At 44.6% G+C, this 24,648-nt stretch overlaps 1 protein-coding gene and 1 pseudogene across 2 annotated transcripts in view; one reads left to right on the top strand and one right to left on the bottom strand.

Moving 5' to 3' along the window:
- Positions 1-626: 626 nt before the first annotated feature.
- MINPP1 (multiple inositol-polyphosphate phosphatase 1) overlaps positions 627-24,648 on the bottom strand; it is a 71,002-nt gene continuing 46,980 nt past the window's right edge. Inside the window, exon 5 of one of the 2 annotated variants that reach the window (XM_078345963.1) lies at positions 627-4,020. In XM_078345963.1, the coding sequence (XP_078202089.1) occupies positions 3,879-4,020 (142 nt within the window). In that variant the 3' untranslated portion in view covers positions 627-3,878. The remainder of the gene's footprint in view (positions 4,021-24,648) is intronic. The other variant, XM_078345962.1, reaches the window with a different exon arrangement.
- On the top strand, positions 13,001-13,846 carry LOC100895025 (small ribosomal subunit protein eS4 pseudogene; annotated as a pseudogene).

Genomic DNA, 24,648 nt, shown 5'->3' with positions numbered 1-24,648 from the left:
GGTTACCGAGTTTGTATTGGGGCCAAGCCACCTGAGACAGGAAGATAAGCTTTTTCTTTCTGAGGGTTTGGGAATATCCCAATTTGGTAAAATTTCGCAGCAAGCACCCAAGGGGGGTGCTCAGAGGTATTTTGGACTCCGAATTTCCCATGGCAGGCGCAGCTACAGACTCTCCGGCGTGGATGGGCAGATGCAACGAAAAGGCATCCCCATTCGTTGCAAATTCCGTGGAGTACAATTAAGTACGGAAAGGGAAGCGGTCAGAGGGGCGTCCCCCGTCTGGCGGCTGTCCCTCGGAAGGCTCCTGGAGCCGGAACGGAAGACTACCTTGGCTTGGCCGAGACTAGGCAAGGAGTCCGTGTGGAACGCCGGAGAGGGAGCAACTGCACCGAGCCATAGGAAGAGGAGACGGGAAGTGGGGGAAGGCAAAACAAGAAAAAACTTGGCTTACCTTAATCGGAACGTGGAGGTGGCAGGGCCAGTGTTGGGTAGGTCGGGGAGGGGGGCCGTGGCTGGGCCAACGGCCTCAGCTCCCGTCCCGGGTTTCCGGCACCATTTGTCCGACCTACCCTCTGCGGGAAGACTGGGCTCATTGGGAAAGAAACCGGACCGCAGGCTAGAGGAAATTCCTTAAGTTCAGGCTTTATTGAGAGGAAAGAGCCTCCGGGCGGGCCAGCCAGGATGAAAAGGAAAAATGGCCACGCGGCTCAGAGGGACAGGGTTGTTTTATAGGGGGCTGAAGGGCTGGGGGGTGGGGAAGACAAAAGCCGAGGTGGTGGGCAACTGTTGGTCAGTTTGAACTGCTGGGTGGGAAGCTGGGCGGCGGGAGGGCTAGGGCCGGTATGTAAAGTGAGAGATAAGGGAGCCTCTTTGTGGGGGAGGGAAAGAAAGAGAGAGAGAGCTTTCGCGGTAGGGGCAGTTTTCCAAACAGATACAAGGGTGTTATTCCTTAAAGTGTTTCCTTGCATACACTATAGAGGCTTTTTAAAAAAAATCATCTAAAAGTTCATTACAATTCTGGCAAATACAGTGCTTCTCTATGTCTTTCCTCCCTTGCAGACAGACCCTAGTGATTTCCAAGGGCACCCAATTAAATTACTGAAAAGAAATATGGTATTCTTGTCCTTTGGCTGACCCATTCATCATTCTGGCCTGAAACTCATTCTGACTGCCAGATTTCACTGAGAACAGAAATAAACCATTCCCTCTGGTTTTGAGTTGTCCTACCATGATCACTTTCTTCAGCTCTCTTGCTAAAACTTTTTAGATTAAAATAACTATTGGGTCAATAGATCCTTTCCAAATGACATATAAATGCTATAGAAGGTCACTATTTACAATGGTCAGTAAATGTTTTAGAAATGACTGACAAACTGGGAAACTCAGAACAGATAATTCCATGAAGACAAATAATAATTAAGCCCAAATGGCAACTCTCTAGGCAGAAGTACAAAAAGATAGACAATCCACCCAGGAAAATATCGAATTTATTCTTGCATGCTGAAGAAATGGCTGATGCGGTTTGGTGTGTCACTTGATGGCAAAGTAGACAAGCTTTCAGTCAAAAGGAAAGCTGATGGTAGAATCCCAGCCCTCTCCTGTGGATGGTGTTCTTCAAGGCAGATGAACTTCCCTCCACCCTCAGGAGCAAATCCCTTGTGTGTAGCAGTAGGGTGGGCCACAGTAAGCAGCTGTTGGCTTTTCCTTAGTATGCGTGTGAGGAGGACAGAGACAAACATAATGGGTAGAAATGCTGGCTCCAGAGTCAGATTGCTCGACTTTGTTTCCTAGAACTCGGGCAATTCTGACTTTGGGCAAGGTACTTCTTGCTGAGCCTCATTTCCTCATCTGTAAATAGAATTCATAACAGTATTGACCGCGATACTGGATTGCAGGTAATCCCAGTAACCTGAGGTTACTGCAAGGATCTAAGAGACCGTAAGTGAAAGACGTAGACCAAGGCCAAGCATACCGAATAAGCACATGATCTGTTAGCTTCTCCTGCTATTCTTTCTTGCCTGCCAGCACAACTGAAATGAATGAGACAGTGAATTGGCATGCAGATGGACAATTTTCCAGCTTCTGACCACGGCCTTCCCTCAGATAGATTTCCATGAATAAGCAAGTCATAGTATAAAGAAGCAGAGATTTACATAGAGAGGGAGAGATGGCAGGGACTCAGGATTTCAAATGCCTCTCTCCTTTTTTCCTTCCCTTTCCTGAGACTCCTCCCCACCGTGAGAGAAGCAAAAACAACAGCACAAAGGCCAAAGCCAAGAATATACACCTGATAAGACTTTGACCTGAACTCCCGTGGCAAGCTGAACAGGACCACGTGGAAGATCCCTTTCACATGTGTGCGACCCCCTTGTAGACCCCTGCCTGGTACCCGATCCCAGGTAACAGCTCGAGCGAGAGTTGGAAGCCGAGTTCAGGTTTATTGGGACCAGCGGGCAGGCCAGGAAAGGAAGGAGATCGGGGCTGGCTGCGACTGTGCAGCTGGGGTAGGAGGGTTTTATAGAGGGGGTGGACGGGGCATGGACACAGGGCTGGCGGAGTCTCGTGGGAGCTTAGGATAGGCTGTCCGTCTCTGGGCAGACTGCTGAGGTAGCTCAGAGGGTTATGTGTCGGGTCAGGATAGGCCGAGGCTTGGCGGGCTTTTCTGCTGTGATGATTGGCTGTTTGTTGTTGCCGGGCAGAACAGAGCAGCACCTGAGGGTTTTCTTCTGGGCGGCGGGAAGCCTGGGGGGAGGGGGGTGGACGGGACTTTCTACCGAACATTCCCGACTCCTTAAAAAGGAAAAAGGGCGGCGAAGTCGATCTGGCTACTTCCTGCTGGACAGGGGCGGAGTGGGGTCTTTACGGAGTCTGGGAGGTCTGTAGGGGGGCATATGCGCAATCTGGATGGCTGAGGACTGGTTGTAGCAGCATCTGATTGATAGTGATCCGGGTGAGCTCCTGGAAACGGCGCTGCAAGAACTGAAAGAAACAAGGGGCAACAAGTAAGAAAAGACAGATGATAAGCAGAGGCCCTATCAGTGGGGATAGGAGGGTGTACATGGATGACGACCACCATGCGGTGGCTTTAGTGGTAAACTGGTAACTCTGTAGCTCCGTCTTGATTTTCTGGAGATTTTCGATGCAGGTTTCTACTATCCCAGATTCATTGACGTAGTAACAACATTCTTCCTGTAAGAAGATGCAGGTCCCTCCTTGTTCGGCTGTAAGCAGGTCAACAGCTCTTCGGTTTTGTAGGGCTACTTGGGCAACTGAAGTGACCTGTCGTTGGAGAGATGCTAGGGAGTCATCAATTGCAGTTTGCAGCTGTGAGGAAAGGTGGGCTAGGGCCTGGTGAGTGTTAATCAGGGCCCCGCTTCCTAGGCCTATAGCAGCAACTTTCATGGCTGTTGGGGTAGCTAAAATGACAGTATAGGGCCCTTCCCACCGGGGTGAGAGGGGTTTTGGAGTGAGAGATTTAATGAAAACGGAGTCACCGGGAGCCACCTTTCCCAGAGCGGGTGAAATTTCTGAGGTTTGGGGTATAGAAGCGTTGGCATGTTCCCTGAGTAGATGTCTGAGGAGAGTAAAATAGGGAAGGTAGGTGTTCAGGGGGGAACTCTCCGGAGAAGGTGGAGTGGATAGCAGGAAGGGTCGCCCGTATAGGAGCTCGAATGGACTAAGCTGTGAGGCTCCTCGGGGGCGGGCCCGCAGCCTGGTAAGAGCTAACGGTAGTAAAGAGACCCACGACTGCTTGAGCTCGAGAGAGTTTGGTAAGCTGATCCTTGATGAGTCCGTTAGCCCGTTCTACCTTACCCAATGACTGGGGGTGGTAGGCCGCATGCAGCTTCCACTGAATTCCTAAGGAAGCACAGACAGCGTTAGTAACTTTGGAGACAAAGGCCGGGTCGTTGTCTGACTGAATAGTGGCTGGAAGCCCAAACCGAGGGATGATGTCCTGGATAAGATGGGCAGCAACAGTGTCGGCGGACTCCGAAGTGGTGGGAAAAGTTTCGATCCAGCCTGAAAAAGTATCAACAATGGTTAACAGGAACCGAAATTGTCTGTCTTGGCATGTGAGTAAAATCAATTTGCCAATCTTGTCCTGGTAAAGATCCACACAACTGGTGGAGCTGTTGATGGAGATGACAGGCTCCTTGGGGGTTGGTCTTCGCACAAATGAGACATTGGGCATGGACCTGGTGAATAAGGGAGGGAAACCCTTCTGGATGTAATATGGGTAGGAGGAAGTGGAGCAGGGCTTTAGGTCCGATATGAAGGGAATCATGGATGTCTTTTATGATGGCAGTTTTTTGTGCTTGAGGAAGTATCAGAAGGTTGTGATTGAAGGCCCATCCATCCCTAAAGGTCACTCCAGGGTTTTGCTGTAAAAGTTCGAGCTCAGAGTTGGAATACTGGGGTTTGTAGCAGCGTGACAGGAAGTAGATTTCTTTTGGGGGTGGGCAGGTTTGTGCTGTCTCCCTGGCCGTCCTGTCCGCAAAAGCATTACCTAGGGCTACTAGGGACCCAGAGGTTTGGTGTCCTCGACAGTGAATGATGGCAACTTGCTTTGGAAGCTGGATGGCTGAGATAAGATCAGCTGTAAGTTTTCCGTTAACTACCGGGGTGCCCTTGGTGGTCAAGAATCCTCTCTCTTTCCAGATCATACAATGGGAGTGTGCAATAAGGAAAGCGTACTTTGAGTCTGTGTATATGTTGACAGTTTTGTCCCTGGCCCACTTGAGAGCCCGGGTGAGGGCGACTAACTCAGCCTGTTGTGAGGTGGTTCCTAAGGGGAGGGAGTGAGTCTCAATGACATCTGAAGGGGTCACTATTGCATATCCAGCAATACGGGGTTTTCCTGGGCGTAGGAACGAGCTCCCATCTACAAAAAGTGTTGCTTCGGCCTCGATGGGGGTAGAGTATAGATCCGGCCGTGGAGACTGAGTTTCAACAATGACTTCAAGACATTGATGGTCTAGTATTGGGGTAGTGGGAGAAGGAAAGAGGGTGGCTGGATTAAGAGCAGGACAGTGAGAGAGGGAGACATCCGGATTTTCCAGGAATAGAAGGCGCAGGAGCTGTATCTTGGACGGCCCAAGGTGTGGTAAGGCCTGACTAGACACGAGTTCCTGCAATCTGTGGGGGGAGAATACTTTGAGAGGTTGTTGGAGGTTGATCTTAAGAGCTTCTGTTGTAAGCGTAACGGCCGCTGCCAAGGCTTGAAGGCAAGGGGGGCCACCCTTTTTCTGTGGGGCTGAGCTGCTTGGAGAGGTATGCTAGAGGAAGGAGGGTGCTACCGACTGGTTGAGCCAGGACTCCTACCGCGATGTGGGCTTTCTCATCCATATACAAGTGAAAAGGAAGATTGGGATTGGGCAGAGCAAGAAAGGTTGAAGCACATAGTGCTTGTAGGAGCGTGTGGAAGGCTCGAGTCACTGTTCCCTGTGAAGTAAGTGGGCCTTCAGGAGTATCTGCGGCTGCTTGGTAAAGTGGCTTGGCCAGAAGGGCAAAGTTGGGCACCCAATGCCAGAAGAATCCCACTACCCCTAGAAAGGAGAGTATTTCAGTGGCAGACTGCAGGGGTTGGAGGGCTTTCAGGACCTGCAATCGATCGGGGATAATGGATTTCTTTCCCGGGGAAAGCTGTAGGCCCAAGTAAATTACTGATGAGGTAACGAGTTGGGCCTTCTTTCTTGAAACTCTATACCCTTTGTCTCCTAAAAAGTTGAGCAGAACAGTAGTGGCTCGGGTGCACTCGTCCTGGCTGGGGGAACAGACGAGTAGGTCATCAACATACTGAAGAACAATAGATGGGGCTAGGCGGCAGCCTAGAAGGTCTGTTGCCAGGGCCTGACCGAACAGGTGAGGGTTATCCCTGAAACCTTGGGGAAGAACTGTCCAGGTGAGCTGACAGGAGTTGTCAGTAAGTGGGTCTTCCCAGGTGAAGGCGAAGATGAAATAGGAATCTGGGTGTAAGGGAATGGTGAAAAAGGCGTCCTTGAGGTCAAGGACTGAGAAGAAGGTAGTATCGGAGGGAATTCTGGAGAGTATGGTGTACGGGTTTGGGACTACAGGATGTATAGGGACTACTGCAGCATTGACTAGTCGGAGGTCTTGGACAAGGCGGTATTCTCCTGAGGGTTTCCGAACTGGGAGGATGGGAGTGTTACATGGGGAATTGGTGGGTACTAGGAGGCCACGACTTTTTAGCCTCTCAATGATAGAGCGAAGTCCTAGGCGGTGTTTCTTGGAAATAGGAAACTGAGGTCGACAAAGAAATCGGGAGGATTGTTCCTGGAGGCAAATCTTGACTGGCTTGTGGTGTGTGGCTACTACAGGTGTATCCGTTTCCCATACCTTAGGGTGTACTTTAGGGAGGAGAATGTCTGGGGAAGCATAGTCTAAGTCGGAGTTGAGGTGGTGAGCAACCAACAGGAGGTGTTGGGGAGAGGCGGGGAAAGTGATGTGGCCTTTGAGTTTTGTTAGGATGTCTCGTCCCAACAGAGGCACAGGGCAAGAGGGGATAATGAGGAAAGAGTGGCTGAATGGGACTGAGTTGTACATACAAGTGAGTGGTGGGGTTTGGCGTGGGGTGTGTGCAGCTCCATCGATTCCCATAACAGAGACCTGGGAAAGTATGGTCTGGCCTTGGAAGGAGGGAAGTACAGAGTAGGTAGCCCCTGTATCGAGCAAAAAGGAGACGCTTTTTCCCGCTACCTGAAGTGACACCCTAGGCTCGGCGAGGGTTACTGGGGTCGATGAGCCTGGGCCTCCCTAGTCGTCTAAAAGCCCCAGTAACTCAGGGTATAGGCGGTCAGGAGAGCCAGACTCCCGAGCCGGAGGATCAGGGGTTGGCCCTCCCGGAGAGGCACCCCTTGGTCCACTACTCTGGCTTGTGTTGGCCGGGGTCCTAGATCCCTGGGGGCACTCTGATTTCCAGTGGCCACTGAGCTGACAGAGGGGGCAGGGCCTGGTGGGCGGCCGTGGCTGAGGGCAACTAGAGGCCCAATGTCCTTCCTTGCCGCATTTGAAGCACGCCCCGGCGGGGGCTTGGAGCGGCTATTCGGACCCTTGGCCCCTGTCGGCCGTAGGGCTGCCACCAGGGCTTGGGTCTGCAGTGCAACCTTTTGCTTCAATCGAGCTTGGCGGGCAACCTCTGCTGTATCTTCCCTGGCGTTAAAGACTTTAAAGGCCATCTTAACCAGGTCTTGTATAGGAGTCTCTGGGCCGTCTTCGGCCTTTTTAAGTTTTTTCTGAATGTCAGGGGCGGATTGGGAAATGAAGTGGGAAGCTAAGACGGTAGCACCATTTTGGGAGGCTGGGTCTAGTCGGGTATAGCGGACAAGGGCTTCCTGAAGGCGGTTGAGAAAAAGGGCAGGGTTCTCATCTGGCTTCTGTGTAATTTCTCTTAATTTATCATAGTTAACGACCTTGTTGGATACAGCTTCTAACCCGTGCAACAGGTACTGAAGCATGCGGTCTCGAGCTGGGATGTGGGAGCCAGCTCCATCCTGATATACCCATTGGGGATCGGTGGTGGGAATAACTTCTGTATCTACTGGGACTTGGTTTGGGTTTATGGCATGATCTCTATCTGCTTGATGCCTGGCTGCCGCTAGGATGCGCTCATGCTCTTCGGCAGAGAGGGTCGATGTACAGATGACCCGAATATCGTGCCAGGTGAGACTATAGGCCTGGGTGAGATACTGAAACTCCTTAATGTAGGTGGAGGGGTCTGCCGAGAAGGACCCAAGGCGGCGTTCAATTTGGGCTAGGTCTTGGAGAGAAAAAGGGACATGGACTCGGACAAGGCCCTCTGCCCCAGCTACTTCCCGTAGGGGTGCTATGACAGAGGGAGGCACTGAAGTCTTGGTACGGGTATGGGCCGCCACGGGGGAGGAGGAGGGAGGGCAGATGAGAGGAGGAGTGGTCGGGGGGGTGGCGGAAGGCATAGGCGGAGAGGAGGAAGGAGGCACAGCAGGAGGAGATACAGAGGGAGGGGGGTTAGGTGGGTCCGGGACTTCCGGAGTGGGAACAAAGGGGGAAGACAAATGGTCAGGCATCTCTTCTTGTAGAGTATAGGGAGGTGGCTTGGTTGGGGAGGTAGGAGTCTGCGGTGGAGGAGTTCGGGCTAAAAGAACTTGGTGAGTGGAGCAAGAGGAGCAGAGGTCAGGATGGGAATGCAGGTCCCAAAAAGCCTGAACATAAGGCACTTCCTTATCTTTGCTGGCCTGGCGGCAGAAGTTATCTAGGTCGTGGAGCACATTGAAATCGAAAGTGCCGGGGGGAGGCCAATGCGACCTGTTATCGAGCTGGTACTGGGGCCAGGCCACCTGGGAGAGGAAGATAAGCTTCTTCCGCCTAAGGGTTTGGGAGTAGCCCAAGCAGGTAAAGTTAAGAAGTAAACAACCTAGTGGGGTGTTCGTAGGAATTTTGGACTCCACGTTCCCCATGGTGTGTGCGGCAAAGGGTTCCTGCCAGCCGAGGGCGGTCTCGGAACAGTATCCGAGTGGGCTGGGGTAGTGTGGGGGGAGGCATCCCTCCAACCCACCAGCTTCCCCAGAGGAAGGTGGATAGGAAAGACCAGAGAAGGCGTCCCCTGTCTGATCGTTCCTATTTAATGGTTTTGGATTGGGTGGGTCAGAGAAGGCGTCCCTTGTCTGCCGACCCAAGGCTCCTGGAGCCTGGTTGGGGGATCCTGCTCGGGCCGGCCGGCGCTTGGCAAGGGATCCGTGGTTTGGGACTGAGAGGAAGGGCCTTTGCCACATGCACCACGGAAGGAGAAGGTAAGAAACAGGACTTACCTGATCCGGAGTGCTGAGGCCGAATTGGAGGAGGGCTGGAGAGGTCGCTGAAGGGAGGGGGTAGCTAGGGGGGCTAGCGACCCTCGCTCCCGGGTTTCGGCACCAAATGTGCGACCCCCTTGTAGACCCCTGCCCGGTACCCGATCCCAGGTAACAGCTCAAGCGAGAGTTGGAAGCCGAGTTCAGGTTTATTGGGACCAGCGGGCAGGCCAGGAAAGGAAGGAGATCGGGGCTGGCTGCGACTGTGCAGCTGGGGTAGGAGGGTTTTATGGGGGGGTGGACAGGGCGTGGACACAGGGCTGGCGGAGTGTCCTGGGAGCTTAGGATAGGCTGTCCGTCTCTGGGCAGACTGCTGAGGTAGCTCAGAGGGTTATGTGTCGGGTCAGGATAGGCCGAGGCTTGGCGGGCTTTTCTGCTGCGATGATTGGCTGTTTGTTGTTGCTGGGCAGAACAGAGCAGCACCTGAGGGTTTTCTTCCAGGCGGCGGGAAGCCTGGGGGGAGGGGGATGGGCGGGACTTTCTACCGAACAACATGGCTTAAGGCAGGCCTACCACATAGGGGCAAAGCAGTTCTTCCAGCCCCTTCCACCCAAAGCCCATATCCTGGTTCTCTGGATCTGACTATTCTCAGGGTAAGAAAAAGAGACTCCAGAAATAACTAGAAAGTTAGCAAATGAGTGACATGTCCTAGAGAGCAGGCGGGCCTCACCTAGAGCCCCACTGGTGTAGGCGTTTTCAGGAGACGAGTGAGAGCCTTTGGACTCCTGGCCTGAATATGCCCACCAAAGGGAGAGAAAAAGCCAGAAGACAGAGCTGGGAGCAACCACCCTACCAGGCTCAGAACTTTAGCTCCTTCAATTCATTCAGCACACATATTGTCCCTTCATACATGGGGGATTGTTTTCAGGATCTCCCATGGCTAACAAAATCCCAATGCTCAAGTCTCTGATGCTGCCGTATTTGCATATAACCTATGCACATCCTCCCATACAACAGCATAGAACAAACATACCTCAAGATAATAAAAGTCAGATACAATAGAACCACAGTATCAGGCTGAATGGAAAAAGACTGAAAGCCAGTTCTCTAAGATCTGGAACACAACAAAGATGCCCACTTTCACCACTATTATTTTGTGACATGGTAAAAAGCCCCATAAAACTGCATACCTCAACCATACCTCAGCTTTCTGTTGAAACTGCTCTCTATAACCCAAATGTGAATAAGTAATTAAGGACTGTGATCCCCACCCTACCCAGACAATGTGTAAACGAATGCTAATCTTGGCTTTTGTGAACCACTTAAGTAACAATCAGAATGTCAAATAGTCCCCTGGCCCTGGCATGTCCGGAATCCCCTCACCCTCAACTCCACCCAGAAGGTGATTTATGGAATCCCCTTGCCCTCAGATTGTCTGAATCCCTTCAGACCCACCGCCACCCCACACCCTAATCCCGGAGGTGGTTTAAGGGCATAAAAAGGTCTTGTCACCCTCCTTTCCGGGCCACGGGTTGGAGAGACGTGAGTCCTCCGTGGCCGCTGGCAATAAAGACCCTGCAATTTGGCATAGTTTTGTCTTGGTGGTGACTTTCTATGCTCGGGCCAGTACAACAATTTCATGAAGTACTAAAATTCCTAACTAGAACAATTAGACAAGAGGAAAATATAAGGCCATCCAAAGTGGAAAGGAAGAAGTTGAATTATCCTTGTTTGCAGATGATATCATCTTATATTTGAAAAAAACCTAAAGACTCCACCAAAAAAGATTAGAACTGATAAACAAATTCAGTGAAGTTGCAGGATACAAAATCAATACACAAAAACCAGTAGCATTTCTATGCCTACAGTGAACAATCTAAAAATGAAGTAAAAAAGTAATCCCATTTACAATAGCCACAAATAAAATTAAATACCTGGGAAGTAACCAAAGAAGTGTAAGATCTCTATAACAAAAACTCTGAAACACTGATGAAAGAAATTAAAGAGGAACACCAAAAATGAAAAGATGTTTCATGTTCATGGATTGGAAGAATCAATATTGTTAAAATATCAATACTACCCAAAGCAACCCACAGATTCAATGCAATCCCTATCAAAACACCAATGACATTAGTATAAATCCTAAAATTTATGGGGAACCACAAAAGATCCAGAATAGCAAAAGCTTTCCTAAGCAAAAAGAAGAAAACTGGAGGAATCCCATTACCTGATTTCAAATTACACTACAGAGCTATAGTAACTCAAATGGCATGGTACTGGCATAAAAACAGACATAGAGCAATGGAACAGAACACCTACAGTGAACTCATTTTCAAGAAAGGGGCCAAGAACATAAAGAGACCTACTACTTGATAGCAAAGCAAGGTGACTATAGTTAATAATAATTTAACTGTACATAAAAAAATAACTAAAAGAGCATAATTGGATTGTTTATAACACAAAGGATAAATGCTTGAAGGGATGAACACCCCATTCTACATGATGCATTTATTACACATTGCATGCCTGTATTAAAACTTCTCATGTACATCATAAACATACACACCTAATACATACTCACAAGTAAACATTAAAATAAAAAATTAATTTTCTAAAACAGGCTGACAAAGACTTCAAATGTTTGAATGCTCAAAGAGATATACTGAAGATTAACTTGCATTTTAAAAGAACAATGAAAGCTAAGGCAAAAACAGGCAGAAATAAAATAAGTATATATGGAAAAGAAACAATTAAAAGTGTTGGAAATTATTTTTAAGTGGTCACTGAAATCTTTAAAAATTAGTAAAGAATTTAAAAATATGTATCAAAATATTGAATTTATTTAAGACTGGACAACAGTAGTAAAAGCAGCAGAGAGATATGAGTTTAAAAATACAGGAAAGCAGTAAAAAGTTTTAGAGAATTGACTAAAACGTGAACAGATGGAAGAAAATCCAGCATATTAATATATCCAGTAGGAGTTCTGGGAAAGGAGAATGGAAGAAATAGCTGAGAAATAATATTTAAAGAAAGAAATATTGAGAAGTTTCCAGAATTGGAAAAAGATATAACTTTCAGGTCTATCCTCTCATACTAAATAAGAGTAATTCTGTAATTACATTTCAGAATATTAAGGATAAAGAATAAAACCTAAAAGCTACCAGAGTCTACAAATCAATATAAGAAATGGCAGACAATCCAATAGAAAAATGGGCAAAAGATCACAAAATAAGTTACATCATGGTAATTTTAAAGGGGGACTAATTTCATTAGTCATCAAAGAAATACAAATTATACTACTATGAGATATCTCAACACACCACAATAATGGATAAAATGAAAACAACAGAAGCTGGGTGCAGTGGCTCACGCCTGTAATCCCAGCACTTTGGGAGGCCGAGGCGGGTGGATCATGAGGTCAAGATATCGAGGCCATCCTGATCAACATGGTGAAACCCCATCTCTACTAAAAATACAAAAAATTAGCTGGGCATGGTGGCGCATGCCTGTAATCCCAGCTACTCAGGAGGCTGAGGCAAGAGAATTGCCTGAACCCAGGAGGTGGAGGTTGCAGTGAGCCGAGATCGTGCTATTGCACTCCAGCCTGGGTAACAAGAGCAAAACTCTGTCTCAAAAAAAACAAAAAAAGAAAACAATAGATAGTACCAAGTGGTGGTAGAATGTCAGTCAATGGCACTTTCACATACCATTGGTGGGAGTGTAAACTGGTACTACTGTTTTGGAAAACCTTTTGGCAGTATATATCAAAGCTGAGCACATACATACTCTGTGACCTAGCAATTCCATTCTAAATAAAATTGCATACATAATCTCAGAAATGCATATATATGTTCACCAAAGACACAGAATGTCACCAGGCATGGTGGCTGATGCCTGTTAATCCCAGCATTTTGGGAGGCCGAGGTGGGCGGATCACAAGGTCAGGAAATCAAAACTATCCTGGCTAACACGGTGAAATCCCGTCTCTCCTAAAAAATACAAAAAAATTAGCTGGACATTGTGGCACCTGCCTGTAATCCCAGCTACTTGGGAATCTGAGGCTGGAGAATCGTTTGAACCTGGGGGCAGAGGTTGCAGTGAGCCAAGATTGAGCCATTGCACTCCAGCCTGGGCAACAGAGTGAGACTCTGTCTCAAAAAAGAAAAAAAGACACAAAACGTTAATAGCAACACTATTCTCATAGCCAAAAGCTTTAAATTACACTAATTCCATCAAGAAAAGAATAGAGTTCCATTGCAGGGTTTTGCCATGCCTGGGGGTCCCAAGAAGCACTCAAAGCATGTTGCAGTGCTGAAGCATTGGATGCTCAACAAACTAACAGGCATATATGCACACTGTCCATTGTCAGGCCCCCACAAGCTGAGGGAATTATCTTCCCCTGATTGTCTTCCTCAGGAATAGACCCAAGTATGTGTTGACTGGAGATGAAGTAAAGAAGATAGGTATGCAACACTTCATCAAATTGATGGCAAGGTTCAAGTGAACATCACATATCCTGCTGGATTCATGGATATCACCAGCGTTGAGAAGACAGGTAAGCATTTCTGCCTGGTCTGTGACACGAAGGGCTGTTTTGTTGCTCACTGACTCACAATGGAAGAGGCAAAGTACAGGCTGTGCAAAGTGAGGAAGATTATGGAGGGGATGAAGGGAATCCCACATCTGATGACTCATGATGCTCAAACCATCCGCTACCTAGATCCTCTCACCAGGGTGAACGATACTGTGCAGATTGATTTAGGGACTGGTAAGGTAATCAACTTTATCAAATTCAACATGGGCAATGTATGTATAGTGATTGGTGGAGCCAACCTTGGTTGTGTTGGTGCACAACCAAGAACAGGGAAAGACATCCTGGTTCTTTCAATGTGGTGCATGTGAAGGAAGCCAATGGCAACAGCTTTGCCATGAGGGTTTCCAACATTTTTGTCATTGGCAATGACCATAAACCTTGGATTTCCCTGCCCAAGGGAAAAGGCATCCAACTTACTATTGCTGAAGAGAGAGATGAGAGGCTGGCCACTAAACAGAGTAGGGACTAAATTGCAGTGACAGCATATCTTTTTTCTTTGCACAAATAGTGAATAAACTCATTTAAAAAAATAAACTTGTTTAAAAAAATAAAGTATGGTATATTTATACAATGAAATATAATACAACCCTGAGAATGAATGAATTATATCTCATGAAACAACATGAATTTTATAAATAATGCTGATCAAAAGAAACCAAAGGTTGGAAGAAAAACCTATCTGATAAAGGATTTATATCAAAATATGTAAAGAACACTAACATCTCAGTAAGAAGACAACCCATTTTTTTGTTTTTGTTTTAATTGATATGTAATATTTTATATATTTGTAGGGTACACGTATTTGTTACATGCATACAATATGTAATGATCAAGTCAGGGTATTCAAGGTATCCATCACCTTGAGTATTTATCATTTCTATGTTTTGGGACCATTTCAAGTCCTCTCTTCTAGCTAATTTGAAATATACAATACATTATTGTTAACTATTATCATTTCTACTCTGCTTTTGAACATTAGAACTTATTTCTTCTAACTAATTGTATGTTTATACCCATTAACCCAACCTCCTTTTAAGCCCCCTTACACTCACACATCATTCCTAGCCTCTGGTTATCTATCATTTGTATTCTCTGCCTCCATGAGATTAACTTTTTCAGCTCCCACATATGAGAACATGTAGTATTTGTTTTTCTGTGCTTCATTTATTTCACTTGCCTAATGACCTGTTGTTCCATCCATATTGCTGCAAATGACATGATTTCATCTTTTTTAATGGCCAAATAGTATTCCTTTGTGTATATATACATCTTCTTCATTCATTGATGAACACTTAGGTTGATTCTATATCTTTGCTATTATGGATAGGGCTGCAATAAACATGCATGTGTAGGTATCCCTGTGATAAACAAATTTCCTTTTATTTAATAAATACCCAGTAGTGGCATTGCTGAATCATATGGCAGTTTTTAGTTTTTTGAGAAATCTCCAAACTATTTTCTCTAGTGATTGTACTAACCCACATTCCCATCAATGGTGTAGTTTCAGGCATCATATTCAAGTCTTTAATCCATCTTGAGTTGATTTTTGCATATGGTGAGAGACAGGGTCTTTGAAGGTGTCATATTTTCTTGTTTTTTTCAATGTTTCCTTTGTCCTTACATTGATATCTGCATGTTGTATAACAGTCATTTCTTTCAATCTTATGAATTTGCTTTAGTACAGGAGGACTTTTTCCTGAAGATGTATCTGTGATTTTGGTTGAGTCGTGCACACTGACTTTAATTCTAGGTGCATGCAGTAGGGCAGTCTCTGTATGACTTCTTTGGCTGTAAGCAGCATCAGTAGTATTTATGATTTCTTTGATGGCTTAGGGTACAGTTATTAATGGAAACTGTGGTGAAGTTTTGCTGGGGACTGGATGCCTCATGGTCCAGTCTTCAGATCCCAGTGGGCTGAGCCTGCTTGTCTTGGGCCCCAAGGTGGCATCGGTGTCACCAAGTCCAGGCACGCCAGTTCTTGGGCCTCCAGAACAGTTCTTGAGCTTGCTTGAATGCCAGAAGTGGCAGCAATGGGCTGTGGGGGTGAGCATGTTCTCAGGCCTCTGGGCACTTGGCATGCTCTAGGCAATGGCAGTAGCAGTACTGAGATGACTCTCTGGGTCCCAAGTGGTATGTGCTGCTATTGATGGTGGCTGTGATAGCCTGGGTGGGCTAGTCTCCTGACCCCCAGGTAGCATGTGCAGGTAGGTGTCAGCTGTGGTGGTAGCAGCAGGTTGGGTAGGCTCAATCTCAGGCCCCCTAAAGGAGTGCTCAGGTGCCAATGGTGGTGGGCTGGGCTTGGCAATCCCTAAGCCCCTAGATTACATGCTTTGACATGGGGTGGGGGCAAAGCTGATCTGAGCAGACTTGTCCTTAGGACAAGTCCTCAGGCCACCTGATGCTGTGTGCAGGTGCCTGCCATGATAGGCAGTGGTGGGGCAATCTCAAGGCCCCTGGTGGAATGCTCAGGTGAGGTGGCAACAGTCATGCTATGGCCCTGCCACTGGGGAGGGTGGGGCACAATCACCTTACTTGTGCTTCAACCCTGACAGCAGCAGCCCTGCTTCATTTGTGCCTCAGCCCTGGAGCTGTTGAGCCCCAGGGCAATGGGTAGCCTGTTGGGGGTTGGGTTCTCAAAATGGTGCCTTGCTGTAGCTGCTTATGGCTTGGTGGAGCCGGGAGTGGGACCCAATGCAAGCTACATCCTTGGAGCTGTGTTACTGTATGTTCTTCAGGTAGCTGCCTTTGTTTGTTTCAGGGCCTGGGAGGTTTCAAGAGCTCTCCTGTGGCTAAGATAGCAGAATATTGTGGTAAGAATGTGGTCTACTGGTGGTTTTTCACTTACCCTTTCCCTATATGGGGGAGTGGCTCCCAGCTGATCCCAGTCAAGCAGTCTGCCTTGCTTTCCTCTCCTTCCTTGCCTTAGGTGTTTCTTGTCACTTTTCTGTTGACTTCCAGTGTTCTCTCAGACGATCTATTCAAAGTGTGATTATTTACTCACTATTTTGGTTTCTTGTAGTGGAGAAGGCAAGTACAAAATGCATCTAGTCAGCCATCCTTCCTCATATAACCCACTTTTAAAATGGTCAAAATATTTGAACAGGCACTTTACCAAGAAGATATGTAAATGATGAGTAAGTATGCAGAAGTACATTAAAATATGTTCAACATGCAATCCTCTAAAAGACTTAGGAAAATTCTCATATGATACTGATGGCATGATTTTTAAAAACTTTCAACCCATCACCCCCACCCCGCATAAAAACAGCAACTAAATTGGCAAATGGGTACAGTGATATGTGCCTGTAATCCCAGCTACTCGGGAGGCTGAGGCAGGCACTTGAACCCAGGAAGCTGACATGAGCTGGAGCAACACAGAGGGACTCCATCTCAAAAAAAAAAGAAAAGAAAAAGAGAGAGAGAGAACATAGAAAGAAAAAAAAAAGGCTGGTGTGAAGGGAGCTGTTTCAATTGACTGTTCAGTCACAGATCAAACTCCTTGTTTCTACTTTTTCCCTCTTTTCCCTACTATACTTGACTAGTCTTAAATAAAATGAAAAAAACAAAAACCCACAAAAAAAATCTACAACAAAACTAGGTGATAAATTATCCCCCAAAATTTCCAAATCTGAGTCCCCTACCGTGTAAGTATCATCTTTGTAAGAAGCAGCAGAAGGAAGCTTTGGGTGGCTGATGGGCCTTTGAACTAGGGGACTCCCAAGTCACCCAAAGGAACTCACTGAAAATGGAGAGGACCAACAGACAACAGCAGACAAACTGCTGTTGTACGGTAAGTTTACCTCAAGTGATGAAGGGACTTAAGCAGGTGGGCCCTATGAGTTCTCAAACTTCATCAGCTGAAGATCCCTTTTAGGATACACCTCTGCTTTGAGTAGACTCCCCGGGGGGTAAAAATCTTATGTTAAAAAGGATAGGGACAAAAAGGGTAAAGGAAAGGGAAGGTCAGATAAAAATGGGGGTGGGAACTGAATTAGAGCTTAGAAAGGACAAGAAACAGCCCTCTTGACCAGCCCCCTACCCACCACCCCAACTGAGGTTCAGAACAGTGAATTAGTAGTAGGTATATAGGAAAAGCCCATATATTGGCTCCCAAGACCCCAGGTGATGCCACTGTGATATAGCTGACCTAGAGTTAGAACCTGTACAATGCAATTTTATAAAGAACAAAGCTGTTTCCATTCTCCTCACAAGGACTGCTAACCTTGGTTTCTGTAAACTGCTAATTTACTTTACAAAAAGGTAAAGCTGCATACCTTCTCTTATCTGTAAATGCCAGAATTGCTGGCCTTTGTTTACCAGAGTAAGCACTCCCAGATAATTCCATCCTGGCACCAAGTAAATAAAAACCTATGGATCCCACCCCTACCCAGACGATGTGTAAACGAATGCTAATCTTAGCATCTGTGAACCCCTTAAATGACAATCAGAATGTCAAATAGTCCCCTGGCCCTTGGAATGTCCGGAGTCCCCCTCACCCTCGTCTTAGCCTGGGAGGTGATTGACAGCTCTCATTCCCATCTCCACCCCCACTCCCAAGGTGGTTTTGCGGGTATAAAAAGGTCTTGTCTCTCTTCTTTTGGGGCCACGGGTTGGAGAGATGTGAGTCCTCCGTGGTCACCGGCAATAAACCCTGCAATTTGGCATACTTTTGTTCTGGTGTTGACTTTCTATGCTCGGTTCGATATAACACCAAATTTGTGGCAAGGTCATCACTGGGAGATCAAAGTTTATAGTCGGGTCCTCAGATTGGGGAACATTTTCTAGCAATGTCTGCATGTAATAAGATTTTACTGATACAAAACAACTGGTGGTCATGTGGTGTTTGTTGTCACACAAATTATTGTGATCACAAAGTGGCATACTCAGTTTATAAGATGAAGTAGGGCCGAGATCATTCTCATGGGCAACATAGGCAGAGATGATTCTCATGGGCAGCAATTTGCCTCTGACAAGTCAGCAGCAAATTCTTGCCTTCTTCATCTCCCATAAAATTCTGCAACATAGATATCTGGTAAACATCTGCCAGCTGCCATTGCTGTGTGCTCAATAACCCTGGCTTTATGGACTCTACAGTTGAGTTATAGGAGTGAGGCTATAAGGGCTGGTATACGTAGATTACAACTGCTTCACTAAATAGAGATGGGGTGGAGGGTAGATCACAGGCATAAAATTCTCATTGAAGAACAGAAACTATCCTTCTTTTGGGAAGCCTTCGAAGACGGAGGACTTCCTAACAGACACTGTTTCTAAAACAGGACTAACAATTAACACATACACACTATGTATGTACATAAAATATTTGAGGGCACAAAACATTTTATCATCCATGCCTGTTAGGTGGTTATTGCTCAAAAGGGTTATAAAAGCAACGAAAGGGAAAATAAACCAACAATATAACTGAAGTTCCCATTATTCTGAAATTCAAACAACTTTGAATTTCCAGAAAGGTCTGAGATGTGCTTTGCTTTAAAATACTACAAACACATTTCAAAGGGACAGCATAAAAATCAATTAACTCATCCCACCCTCCTGGTTAACTCAGAAAGCCTTCTAGACAAGGTGCATAGTGCAGTCAGCTAAGCCTGGGGAAATAGAAAGAATTGATGTGTCATAGATAAGGTCAACTATGAGGCTGACACTTTCTTCTCCTTTCCATTTCCTGCTAAGCATGCAACTTTCTGGCCTCAACAATTATAGCCAATGGCTGCAGAGAAGGCCAAAGAGTAGCAGCATATTCAAAAGCATTTTTATTGCAGTGGTGTGAAGAATCAAGAATTAGTCGCAATCAGTTTATGTTACTGAAATAATCTTCACATCAAAACACCCCAAATAAATCAGGTCCAAATTCTACTTCAACCACTGATATTGCTGTAACAAATATGAATAGTGCTTAACATGCCCCCACCAAAAAAAGGCACTTTCTTCTTTCATATACCCTATCCTTGTATAAACAGGTCAAGGATGGAAGATCAGTCAAACAACATTGTCATAATATGTGCATGCTGATGCCAGTTCTGTGTACTTCGGGCTCTTCCTTTATGAGGTCTGAATATATGCCCAGGCTGGGTGTAGTGTCTCATGCCTGTAATACCACCAATTTGGGAGACTTAGGCAGCAGTGGATCACTGGAGGTCAGGAGTTTGAGACCAGCCTGGCCGAGATGGTGAAATCCCATCTCTACTAAAAATAAAAAAATTAGCCAGGTGTGGTGGCGCATACCTATAATCTCAGCTACTTGGGAGGTAGGAGAATCACTTGAACCTGGGAGGTGGAGTGAGCTGAGATTGCCCCACTGCACTCAAACCTGGGCGACAGAGCTAGACTCTGTTGAAAGAAAGAAGAAAGAAGAAAGAAAAGAAAAGAGAAGAAAGAGAAGAAAAAGAGAAGAGAAGACAAGACAAGAGCAGAGCGGGCAGGCAAGCAGCAGCTACCAAGGGTCTTCTTGTGTTTTCTGGCATTTCTTTGATTCATCCAATTACTCTGTTTACTATAGGATCTTCAACACAAAGTTGAAATTATAATCTCAATTTCCTCATCGGCAAAATGGGTTTTATACTACCAACTTCAAAGTGCAGTATAGAGGATTAAACAGAATAACAAAGTACAACCTACAGTGCTTGGCACATATAGATATTTTTCTTATCTAATGGCAACTATTATTTAATACATGATTTATTTTACAGATTACCTCACATCAGGTACATTGCTGAGTATTGAGAATTACAGAGTATTTTGATACAGTATGATCTGTAACATGAGACGATTTTCTCTTAAGACTGAACTTTACTCACCTATGTTTGCACAACTACCAACAAATACATACATTCAGGTTTATAATAGTGCTTATAAAATACTTGTAATTTAAACCAAAAAGGATCTGAGACAAATATCAATCAATTTAGGCTTACTTTGCTAAGATTAAGGACTATGGCCCATGACACAGCCTCAAGAGGTCTTGAGAACATGCACCTAACGTGGTTAGGTTACAGCTTCCTTTTATACATTTTAGGTAGACAGAAGTTACAAGCAAAGGCATAAACTGATACATGGTTACATGGAAGGGATACATTGGTTCAGCCCAGAAAGGCAGGACATCTTGAAGTGGAAGAGCTTCCAGGTCATAGGTAGATTCAAAGATTTCCTAACTGGGCAATTGGTTGAAAGAGTTAAGCTTTGCCTGAAGAGTTGAAGTCAGCCTAAAGAAATGTTAAAGTTAAGCAGGTTGTGGAAGCCAAGATTCTTACGTACATGGAGCCTCCATGCAGTAGGCTTCAGACAGAATAGTTGGTAAATATCTCTCGTGGAAACTTAAAAGGTGTCAGACTCTAGAAAAGACCTAGCAAGGGAAGGAGATTCTCTACAGAACGCAGATTTTGTCTACAAGAGAGGGCTTTGCAGGGCCATTTCAAAATATGTCAAAAAAACGTATTTTGGGGTAACATACTTTGATTTCCTTCAGGGCCTGCTGTTATATGATCCTGTACCAGAGTCAGGTTGAATTTGGTATCTTATTGCTAGAGTCTGTTTTGTCAGTGTTATGATCTCTATTTTCATATTAATGCTGGTCAGTTATTCCTAAACTTCAAAGGGAGGAGGATGTAACAGCTATGTCCAGGCCCTTCTTCCTGTGATGGCTTGAACTAGTTGTTCAGGTTTTTTGAGATGCCTTGGCCAAGAAGGGGTCCATTCAGTCAATTAGGGAGCTTAGAATTTTATTTTTGGTTTACATAATCAGTTTTTACACCTGTTAAATAAAACAATCCTTCGAAACATCATGTAGGCCCCAAAGTTGGAGGAAAGTCTTCTAGCCATGCTTCCAGCTATTTTTCAAGAGCTGGGCAGATAGCCACTAGACTTGAAAAGCAAGTATTACTGACTTTCCTACCTCCAGCAGGTGACTGAAGCGAAAATGAGCAGTCTATTAGGAAAGTTCCAGTGTCAGCTACTCTACCCTCATTTTCCTAACTAGAAAAACCTGAGTAATGTGGGTGTATTAATAGAATCCTAGCTACTTCTGGAATCTATATCTAAATCTGGGAGTTTTGTGTATTATCTCTTAACAAGGGTAGAGAAGGCTGTTTCTAGCTTATTTTTTCAATGGCCCCAAGGATCTCAATTTCTCTTCTCAGATTCTTTTTAGTCTCACAGGACTGGAGGAGGAAGAAAAGCTGACACAATTGTTTCTTCCCACTATAAATGGCACTTGGGTGGTGTGACTATCTAAAACAGACAAATTTGAAAACCAGGCCCTTAACCTAATTTTCATAATGCAAATACTGACAAAAAGCTCCAGGGCGCAAAGCTGCTTAGATAGAAGAGAAAAAAACACTATCTTGTCTCACCAAAACTAGACTTCTCACATCAAAAAGGTAAAGTAAAGAAAAATATCTAAGAAAAAGAAACTGGCACGTGCGGTGGCTCACACTTGCAATCCCAGCACTTTAGGTGGTTGCGGTGGGAGGACTGCTTGAGCCTAGGAGTTCAAGACCAGTCTGGGCAACATACTGAGACCCTGTCTCTACAAAAGATTAAAAAAAAAATTAGCAGGGCATAGGGTCATACATCCATTGTCCCAGCTACTTGGGAAGCTGATGTGGGAGGATGACTTGAGACTAGGAGGTCAATGCTGCAGTGAGCCATGACTGTGCCATTGCACTCCAGCCTAGATGACAGAGTGAGACTGTATCTAAAGAAACAAACAAACAAACAAACAAAAAACATAAAAAGCAACTATGGCTGGGGCAAAATTAGCTATTTCCAATTAAGAGTCTTTTATCCATTAAATAGATTGTCTTATCTGTATGTATGTCAGGATACATCTCACCATTATATACTTAACATAATTTACATCTAAACTGTATTTTTTTCAGAATATTTGTTGAAAAAGTTTCCCTAAGCACCCAAATTGTTAATGCAGACAAAAATCTATAGACTTTCATTCCAACTTAATTTTCCATATTGGCCATCTTAGAAATAATGTAAAATAAATATCTGAATTAAACTTTACCGGTAGTATTACCCAACTCAGAAGACTGTCATTTTAATGAAAAAATATTTATTCTCCCAGTACAACAAACAAAAGTATAAACATGGATTTCTTGGGTCTAAATGGTTTAAAATCTAGGAATGGGCCAGGTGCAGTGGCTCATGCTTGTAATCCCAGCACTTTGGGAGGCTGATGTGAGAGGATCACTTGAGCCCAGGAGTTCAAAATCAGCCTCAGTAACACAGTGAGATCCCCCCTCTCTACAATAAATTTAAAAATTAGGTGGGCATGGTGGAGTGTGCCTGTAGTCCCAGACACCTGGGAAGCTGAGGCAGGAGGAACACTTGAGCTGAATTCGAGGCTGCAGTGAGCTATGATAGCACTACTGCACTCCAGCCTGGGCCAGAGTGAGACTCTGTCCTAAAAAGAAAATAAAATCTGAGAATGTGGTACATGGAAGATGTTGAGTTGAGGCTAGTTCAAAGAATAATAAAATTAATAAATAATTTATTTATTTAAAATAATAAATAATAAACCTTTAACTGGAAGAATATGACATCTCTTTTCCTGATACGGAGTTCTGTCAAAAATGATATTATTCTCACACATAAACAGAAGAAAACATAGCTAAATAGACTAAAGAATAAAAGAGGCTGCCACATGAATGGAAGGAAACAAATGAGTATGAGAAAAAGAACAGTTAATAGAGAGTTAGGTGATCTGTGATCTAAGTTCAGGGTAATTGTTAGATACAAGTAAATTATATATGCAAGTAATGCAAATATTTTCAGCTTACATTTGATAAAAGACAGTCCAAATTCCAACTACCATTAATGAACCACATGAAATACCTCCTTAGAGAAGTGTGTTCCAAAACTGTACAGTTGATATTCTGGTTAGGTTGTATGTAACTCTCACATCCCAAGGGCATGCGTAAGCAGTTCTGCAGTTTACAAAAGAACAGCATTCAAATAAACATATCAGAACACTAGAATATGCCTGGAAAAAAATGAACTACTTTTTTCCTTACAGACTGAGTTTTTATTTCAGTGTTAAGATTGAGATCATACAAAAAAGTAGTATCAAGTAAGTGATTGTGTGTTGGAGAGCAGAAACTTCAAAATGACCACATGACCATAGAAAACAGTAAGTATAATACAATGCATATGTAGCTATAGATGAGACAGAAAAAATGGCTAATGTCCACAAAAATTAATCAGCCAAAATGCTAAACCAATAAAGATTAAATTTTGGCATAACTGAGTAATTTGGTCACCTATTATGAATGAACTCTTGTTAGCCAAAGACTATCTTTTTCAATGTTCAACTCTTCACATATCCTATCACAGATAATACCTTTAGTTTTTATCTTGAGATTCTCGTTTTAGACATTTCCTAAATAAGAATAACACCAGAATAGTATCACTACTTCTGTAAAACTAGCAAAAATGGACCACACTTAACCTCCATCCAGTAGTTTCATATGAAATATTTAAAATACATCTTTATAGAGTCAAAGATGACTATATGGTCCTGTGGAACAATGAAATTTAATTTCAATAAAACTTTCATAGTCTTGGATATTTTAAAAAGTATTCAAAGGATACAAAAAAAAAAACAACTAAATTCATTCATCTTTATATGCCCATAGACTAAAAGTATAGTGTTTATATATGAAAGTACTCAACAGACATTGATAAACTGAAGGTACTGATTTGCAACAAACATCAGGATTTTTAAAAGTCTTGAAAAACAGGGCCAGGCGCAGTGGCTCAAGCCTGTAATCCCAGCACTTTGGGAGGCCGAGGTGGGTGGATCATGAGGTCAAGAGATTGAGACCATCCTAGTCAACATGGTGAAACCCTGTCTCTACTAAAAATACAAAAAAATTAGCTGGGCATGGTGGCGCATGCCTGTAATCTCAGCTACTCAGGAGGCTGAGGCAGGAGAATTACCTGAACCCAGGAGGCCGAGGTTGCGGCGAGCCATTGCACTCCAGCCTGGGTAACAAGAGCGAAACTCCGTCTCAAAAAAAAAAAAGTCTTGAAAAACAAATACAGCAGTAAAATACATTAGTTATTCAAGAATTATAGAGAATGCTAAGTCATTTTATAAAAAAAAATTAAAACTCCCACAATACTACAAGCTTCCAGAATCAAGCATGCAATGCAATGATGAATATTGAATTTTATGTTGATGGTTACCTCTAGGTAGGGTTTAGAGGTAGTAAAATCATAGAGGTATACAAAAGTCCTCAAAACAGC

This window comes from Callithrix jacchus, chromosome 12 (assembly GCF_049354715.1).
Source record: "Callithrix jacchus isolate 240 chromosome 12, calJac240_pri, whole genome shotgun sequence".
NCBI classification, from domain to species: Eukaryota; Metazoa; Chordata; class Mammalia; order Primates; family Cebidae; genus Callithrix; species Callithrix jacchus.
Note: the sequence above shows the minus strand (reverse complement) of the source record. Positions and strands in the feature narration are given on the sequence as shown.